The sequence below is a fragment of the Mus pahari genome, chromosome 10 (assembly GCF_900095145.1).
Source record: "Mus pahari chromosome 10, PAHARI_EIJ_v1.1, whole genome shotgun sequence".
NCBI classification, from domain to species: Eukaryota; Metazoa; Chordata; class Mammalia; order Rodentia; family Muridae; genus Mus; species Mus pahari.
Genome location: NC_034599.1, coordinates 46,181,196 through 46,189,652, shown reverse-complemented (window position 1 = coordinate 46,189,652; position 8,457 = coordinate 46,181,196). Strand labels below are relative to the sequence as shown.

General features: G+C 39.6%; 1 protein-coding gene across 1 annotated transcript in view; it reads left to right on the top strand.

Moving 5' to 3' along the window:
• C10H11orf88 (chromosome 10 C11orf88 homolog) overlaps positions 1-8,457 on the top strand; it is a 24,405-nt gene that overhangs the window by 10,974 nt on the left and 4,974 nt on the right. The window contains exon 4 of the mRNA XM_021208079.1: positions 7,502-7,561. Within this exon, the coding sequence (XP_021063738.1) occupies positions 7,502-7,561 (60 nt within the window). The remainder of the gene's footprint in view (positions 1-7,501; positions 7,562-8,457) is intronic.

Here is an 8,457-nt window from a genome sequence, read left to right as displayed (position 1 = left end):
GATGAAGACGTAGAACTCTCAGCTCCTCCTGCACCATGCCTGCCTGGATATTGCCATGCTCCTGCCTTGATGATAATGGCCTGAACCTCTGAACCTGTAAGCCAGCCCCAATTAAATGTTGTTTTTATAAGACTTGCCTTGGTCATGGTGTCTGTTCACAGCAGTAAAACTCTAACTAATACACCAGCATACAACTGGAACAAAGAAGCAGATTGCATTGCATGTCCATCAAATGTTTTGGAAGCAAGTAATGAAAAACTAGTACATTCTTCTCATTTTATATTATCTTTAATATCACATTGTTATTAAAATTATTATGAATTGGGCTGGAGAGCTGGCTTGGCGGTTAAGAGCACTGACTGCTCCTCCAGAGGTCCTGAGTTCAATTCCCAGAAACCACATGATGGCTCACAACCATCTGTAATGGGATCTGATGCCCTCTTCTGGTGTGTCAGAAGACAGCTACAGTGTACTCATATACATAAAATAAATCTTTAAAAAAATATTCAGAATTAGGGAAGATTTGGGGGTGACAAAAGTTACCTCAGTCTTCCTATACCATCTAGAGTCCATGAAACCACATTTGGAAAAAGAAACAGCTGTGCGGTCAAATATCTGCATGCATTTGTCCCATAAAAATCCATCCCTAGAATTATATAGGGCTTTTGCTCAAATGCATCTCTTTCTCTTTTTTCAAAGATTTTTGTCTCCCATGCACTTCACCAGAAGGACAAAGTGAAAGCATTTTAAACTAGTAGGTAAAGACTCCTATTAACCATCTACTTAGAAAATATAAATAAATAAAACTAGTGGATGTAAAAAGATGTAAAAAAGACATTTTTAAATGAATGAATCATTTGAAGACATACAAAAAGCAGTTTAAATTTTTGAGTTGTCAAACACATAAATCTCGGGCTGAGCACAACATGAACCTCTGCCTTCATGTATCAGTTCACACTGTCACAAGCATTGTTATATGTGTACACACTCATGCTATAAACATATATACACAGGTATGTATATATGGGGATAGAGAATGTGTGTGTGTGTCCCCGTATGTATAACTTTGCGACTTTAAATAGCCTCCATGTACTGAACCCTCCATGTACTGAACCCTCCATGTACTAATGTCACTAAGTGAAAAACAACCGTGATGTGATTTATGTAAAAGATGCACACGTCATATGAGCCATGCTCAGGCCTGAGTTACCATGCTATTGGCTATAAGTTCTATGTCGATAAATCAACAGTATATTTTAAAACAGAAACACACATAAAACATGCATAGTTCCAAAGATGAAATTCTGTAATCAAAGGCTGTCAGAGACCTAAGAGCAATAGCTTCTTAGTCACTAATTCATGGTTTGCAATGAATTTCTAGAGCATAACTAATGCAAATAATAATGATGAAGTGTACTACTAGAATAGGTCTAATCATAGTTTAAATTTACAAGGGTATCTTCCTCCTACCACACTGCCCCACATCACCTTACCCCAGCTACTCCTGAGTGTAGCTTGTGCCGTGGCCATTTGAACCACTTGTACTTCTAAGAACCCACCAAAGATAAAAGGTAGCTCTTGGCTGTGGGGAGAATGTTTTCTATATTGTGGGTCACTGAGGTTTCTAATGGCAAGTTGCCTAGTAGACATAGATGTTGGTGTGGGCAATGATATTTGTCTGTATGTCTTGAATTGGGCATTGTCTGGGTGTCACTCCAGACACATGGGGACCCATGCCTGAAATGAAGAATCATGGGACTAAACTAAACTTTATAGAATGTTGTCCAGAAACAGCTGAAATGCTGTTGGCCTAAGAGATGTAAGCAAACTAGAGATCAAAGCCAATATACAATTCCAAGCTCAAGAAGGGCCAAGCAAAGCTGTAAAAGATAAAACAAGCAATGGAATGCAAGGTTAGGAGACTCTGCTTTGGGGAATTGTTCAAAATGTATTCAAAACGTATCACTTGTGTCAGGCATTGTGCTAGACCCTACAAGTAGAAATTAACAACACAAAATATGTTGTAAAGATACAAACTTAGCCCTTGCATGAAACTTTCAGTCTAATGAGAGGGGGGGGGAGGAGGGAGGGAGGGAGGGAGGGAGGACACACAGAGAGAGAGAGAGAGAAAGGGAGAGAGAGAGAGAGAGAGAGAAAGAGAGAGAGAGAGAGAGAGAGAGAGAGAAGTGATATTAAACCAGCCTTTTTAAAACACACAAACACACACACACACACCATGTTCATTCATGTGTGTGTGTCTGTGTGTCTCTGTGTGTGTGTATGTGTGTATGTGTGTGATTGGTTTGAGGTCAGGGAGGAACGTGAGACACAGTCTTAACTCTGTGGCCCAAGATGGTCTGGAACTTACAGCAATCCTCCTGCCTCGGCCTCCTTAGTGATAGTTACAGACATGAGCCACCACAACTGGCTGTGAGTGAAAGGTTTAAAATAAGAACTATATTCTTCAGACAATTATTATTGATTTTCTATTCATATATATGTAACACAACTAAAAATAAATATGTACTAGAACCAATAAAAATATTTTCCTCACTAACAAAAAAAACCATACTTGAAATCTATATTCTTTTTCAAGTCTATATTTAAAGTATTTTTTTGTATTGATTCTCTCTTATGGAATGACTGGTAAGTTTCTTCATTTTAATAAATTGCTATTTTTAAAATGAAGCTTATATATGCCAGAGCAGGGAAACTGAGCCAAGATCAAGCAATTTCCAAGAAGTATGGAACGGTCTTAGCTCTGCATCTTTTCCCTGCAAGTCAGCATTATGGCTTCCTCTGATTAATAACCCTCTATCACGATCCATCCATTCCCATAGATTACTGCCTTTAGTTCTGTTTCCAAAACTCAGCTTGCTTCTAGAGAAAGACCCTTCACTGGTTATTCGGCTGGTCTCTTAAAGACACAGTAGATTATTTGCGAGCCAACAGTTCTGCATCTTATTATGATAGTGGATATAAATTCACACTGTGTCAAACACAGCGTCTACACAGCACGTTCCAGTCGGCAGGCACAGAGAATGGCAAGCTCACGGCTGAAGCTGAGAGGAGCATACTGCCTTTTGCAATCAAGTCCAGCTATGAAGGCTCTTTCTTTCAATCATAATTTTGCCTTAAGCCAATCATACTTACCTTCCTTAAAATTGCATTTGTAACATACAAGTGAAATTTAGTCTAACAAGGATTAAGATTCTGTGAAGTCAAGAACTGAAATTCCCTAGTTAAATCCTGACCATAGACACAGAATAAAAAAAAAAAATTAAATGATGGTCCCTTAAGGAAATGAAAATCATACAATATTCTTAATCTCTGTAAAACCATAAAACATTGATTCTGCTTATATAACATTCTAAATTTCCCAGTTTTCATTAATATAATCAAAACCCTATCACAAGTAGCTCATTTATATTAACCAGGACCTTAGAAAGCTTGCAGTTTGTAAGTAACACTGTAGCTTTTACATGACATCCTTAACATTTAATCATGCTTTTGCCAAGTGCCATGTGTAAGTAAATTAATTTTGACCAAGGATGACTGCAGGCTGGATTAGATGGCCCTGATGTCTCAACCCACCACACACACCACAGCAAAAATTTCTCTGTGCTAACAGAAATGATCCTCTTCACAATAGTTGATGCTGATTCTTCTTTATTGAAATGAAGACTGAAGAGCATCCCTCCCTCCCATGTGCCTCCATCCCTCCCTCCCATGTACCCCCATTCCTCTCTCCCATGTACCCCATCCTTCCCTCCCTTGTGTCCCCCATCCCTCCTTCCATGTACCCCATCCCTCCCTCCCATGTATCCCCATCCCTCTCTCCCTTGTGCCCCCATTCCTCCCTCCCTTGTGTCCCCCATCTCTCCTTCCATGTGCCCCCCAATCCCTCCCTCCCTTGTGCCCCCACTATCTCTCTTTCAAAAGCTCTAGCACCAGCTTGGAGAGCAGAAGCCTGGAGTGTGGAATCAACCAGAACTAGAAACAAGTTCAGATCCTGTGCTTTGCCTGAGCAAGGATGTCTATTTTTCTGTGTAAGGAATAACAAGTGTTGTGGAATTAAACTGTCACACAGCCTGATGCCTGGAAGTTACTCTGTAACATTGTGTTTCAAGCCCTCTCTGCTCTTCTCCTTTTCCCTTCCCATTCTTTACATTCTGAGAGAACTAAAAGAAACTTTTTTCTCTTATAATAACGATGTTTAATAGCTACAACTTATTAAGTGCCCATCATTTGCTATTCATTATATTATACTTTTTTTTATTATCTCTAGCTTTCACAACTTTCCTCAGAGAAGAGAAATAAGATTCAGGAAAGTGTTCCTTTGATTTATCCAAGGCAACAAACCTTTGGCCTATGTTAGTGATTAGTTGGAGGGAGGAGAGAAGTTGGAGGCCACAGTTAAGATACTACCTGTCATTAATCTCAAGGAACAATCGGGACTCAAGCCCAAACACATCTGACTTCATTAACCCATGTGGCCACTTAAGTTGTCTGGCTTTGAGAAGAAGAGAGAACTAAATGCTTTAACTCCAGAGAAATACAAAAATCTATTAAGCACTCAGTGCACACTGAATTTATATATTATTAATTTTAACTTCATGTAATCACATTTTATCTCCTATTTTCTCAGGAGTAGCATAAATATTAGTATATATGTGATTACCAAAAAATTAATGTTTTAAATGTTAATTATGATCCAATTAGAATATTGTTTTAGGGGTTAATTACATTATCATAATATTTTTATAAGTATAAACCCCCAAAAAATAATCCATCCAAACCATGGTTGAGAATGAGCTACTCGTGAGGTAAATTGTAAGGCTCTCTTCTCACCACTGGGCATCATTTAGCTTTCCTGGAAGAGAGTTCTTAGAATAGGTCACAACACTTTGTTCAGAGGACACAGCTGTTTACAGTAGTTTTGTTATTCATTCCCAGGAAACATGTTCAGGAAGCAGAAATCAAATCTCATTTGAAATCTTTGTGTCTGGGGTTGTACATTATACAACTAATTAGTTACTAAAATCTATTCTGATAAAAAGGACCCAAAGTCTAAGAAAAAGTGAATATATTTTTGTTCTGTTGTTTTTAAATCTCATTTCTATTCATCTTTTCATACTAGAAGCATGTGACAATGCAATTTTCCTATCATGCCCCAAGAGTTACACAAAAGAATTACACAGTTTTGCTTGTAGAAGGATTTTACAACTAAATTTACCCACTATTTTACTTTCATTTTCTAAAACTTAGGGGTCTATACATGGCTGCTACGTGTTGTGTGTGTTACACAACACAACGATTCCATCCATATTCATCATGACTTGAGCAATACAAGTCAATAGAAATTCATGAAGAATATATGCTAGCCATTCCTGAGCACAAAGGAAAGAAAGATGGTAAGGTTCTAAAAGAAATTCACAGCAACTAAGAAAGTGGGGCTAGGAGAGCAGAGTGAGGTGCAGCGTGCTATGCAGCCAGGACTGTGCTGACAGTCTTTGTAGGTGTTGCTTATCCCACCTATAAAACTTCATAGGAAATACAAAAGCACGCTTAGTTTTCAAATGTGCGTTTCCTTACATCCTCTGTGATAAAGATGATGCCTAGATACTAGTTATAAAGTACAAATCTTCCAAAACATTACAACTTTGTAGTTTCATAAGGGAAAATTGGGCTGGAGATGATGACACTCAGGAAACACAGGTGAACATGAGTTCAAGGCCAACCTACTTCACATAGAGAGCTCCAGGCTGACCAGGGCTACAGAGTGAGACTCTGTCTCAAAAGGAGTTTTAAAATAATAAATAAAAGGTAAAATTCATACAATTTAGTGCAAATCCAAAGCACCCAGTGGGCCTAGCCAAGATGCTGATAACAGCTGCCAATCATGGGCCCTCTTCTCCTCTGTGTCTTGGGGCCCCTGATGTCATGAGCTTCTTCCACTGAGCCATATAGACTGGAAAATAATCCTGCAATTAGCAGTGTGCAGCTTGGGTGGTTTTTGTACTCCCTGCTTCCTCTCTAAACCTCTGAATCCCCATCCCCACACATACCCAAGATCTCAGTTCTGTTCTCTCATGTTCTACTAAACCCATCAGGGCGTGCTAGAAACTATTCACTTGAGCTTGTCTCCATAAGCCAACAGTCTCTTTCCAAACCCAAACTGTGGCTTGTTCAGCCACTAATACAGCAATTTGACAGTATAAGTGCTTACCATGAGTTAAAATGCACATATTTAAGAAAAAGAATCCAGAACCATCAGTATTTCAGAATGGTATCTGATTTGGAAATCCGGTTGATATGGACAAAATTAATTAACACTGGAATAGGGTGGCCCCTAATCCAATATAACTGATGTTATCAGAGGGTTACCCTGACTAGATGAGAAAAGGAAGACCATCAGTAGGTATAGAAAAGGGGATATGATAGGGTTATGTTAGGTGAATCTGAGCAAAATTCATTATATACATATATGAAAATATCAAAGGAACCACATTATACATAATACATGCTAATAAAAATGTTAAAATGGACATGGCAAACAAGGGATTTTTTGAAGTGAGGACAGACACACTAGGGAGAAATGCCACATGGCAGCAAAGGCAGAGACCGTAGTTCTTTTAGCCAAGGAATGGCATAGATGGTCAGCCGACCACCAGACCCTACAGAGAGGCCCAGAAATCAAACTCTGAGGAAGCAGGCCTTGCAGACTCCAGAACTGGAAGACAACGTGTTGTTTCAAAGCAAGCAAGCAGTGCGTGCCCAAGTACGACGCACAGTACGTTCAGATGGACAGACTGACAATTCTCTGAAAAACGAGTGTTTTTGTATTTCTTTCTTCTAGCCTCATTCTAAGCAATGTTTTTCCCCCTGCATTTGTCTGGTCTATAATTATAAGAATCTTCCTCTCTGTGCTACGTTAGGTTTTATGCTTATGAAAATTTATCTAGTATACAAATCTGATACCTAGGACAGTAAAGGAGAGGTGCTGGAAAAAGCTTTGTTCTCAAGCGCAAGTAGTCTTTGGCTGTGCACTAGGGCGATCTCTGGTTTCCTGACCATATCTAACTGCCATTTAGTGCCAATTACCTTTGGTGGTCAATAGCACAGATTTTTGTCTTCAAGACCTAGGGTCAAATCCAACCTGCCATTGGGCAGCTTAGGTAAATCGTTTCCTCTGCTTCAGTTTCCCTTTCTGTCAAAATGAGTGGAAAGTGTCAATTTCCTGAATTATTAAAATCATAATGAAATGTTTTAAAGCTCTTAGGATAGGTCATATGGTAAGATCTAAATAGAAGTTGGTTGCTATGGGCAAATAAAAACTGTACACTTCGAATCAAAATCAAATTACTCTTCATAGACCTACTGTGGAAAACATATCTTAACATCCTGCTAATACCAAAAGAAAAAGGGAAATTCCACCTTCCACAGAGACAGGGTTCATTGTTAAGTCAAAAGGATCACTTTTTTCTTTTTCTTTAAATAGGCCAAAAAGCGAGATGAGATTCTCCAACTTTTAAGGAAACAAAGAGAAGAAAGGATCGCGGTAAGAAGGATGGCATGGATAGCTGTCTGATGGCACAGATAGTGTGCGGTGAACGTTCAGGGGCTTGGCAGACTGGCCCTTTCAATTGGCACTCTCATGCCTTGAGTCTTCTATGCATCAAAGACTAGGAAAACATGGAAACTAAATAACCGGAAGTTTGTAACTCTGGTGGCAGAAGAAAGAACGCATAACTGTCAGAGAATCTGTTACTCACACAGCATAAAGTTGGAGGCTATTAACCTAGGGGCTACTCCATTGCTAATGATTTCACAATGGTTGGATTTGTAGACCATAAATAATAAGAATCAAGTGACAACTTTGGGCCTGTTGCTGGACCTTCTTTTCCTCAGGCTCCTCTCCATTTCCATCCCTGTAATTCTTTCAGACAGGAACAGTTATGGGGCAGAGGTGTGACTGTGGAATGTCAACCCCATCCCTCACTTAACATCCTATCTTCCTGTTGGAGGTGTGCTCTATAAGTTCCCTCTCCCTACTGTCTGGCATTTCATCAAAGGTCCCACCCTGTCAGTCCTGGGAGTTTCTTACCTCCTCCCAGGTCTCTGGTGCACTCAACATCCTACTTCCTGAGGTTACCTGTTTCCATTCTTTCTGCAGGCCCTCAGGGCTTCAGTCCTTTTCCCTCACCCAATACCAGATCAGGTCCCCCCCCCCTCCCCATCCACTTTCCCTCCCAAGTCCCTCCCTCCCTCCCCACTTATGATTGCTTTCTTCTCTCCCCCAAGTGGGTCTGAGGCTTCCTAACTTGGGCACTTCAGCTTGTTGAGCCTTTTCAGTTCTGTGGACTGTATCTTAAGTATTCTGTATGGTAGGTTTTTGTTGGTTTTTTTGTTTTTGTTTTTGTTTTTGGCTAATATCCACTTATTAGTGAGTACATA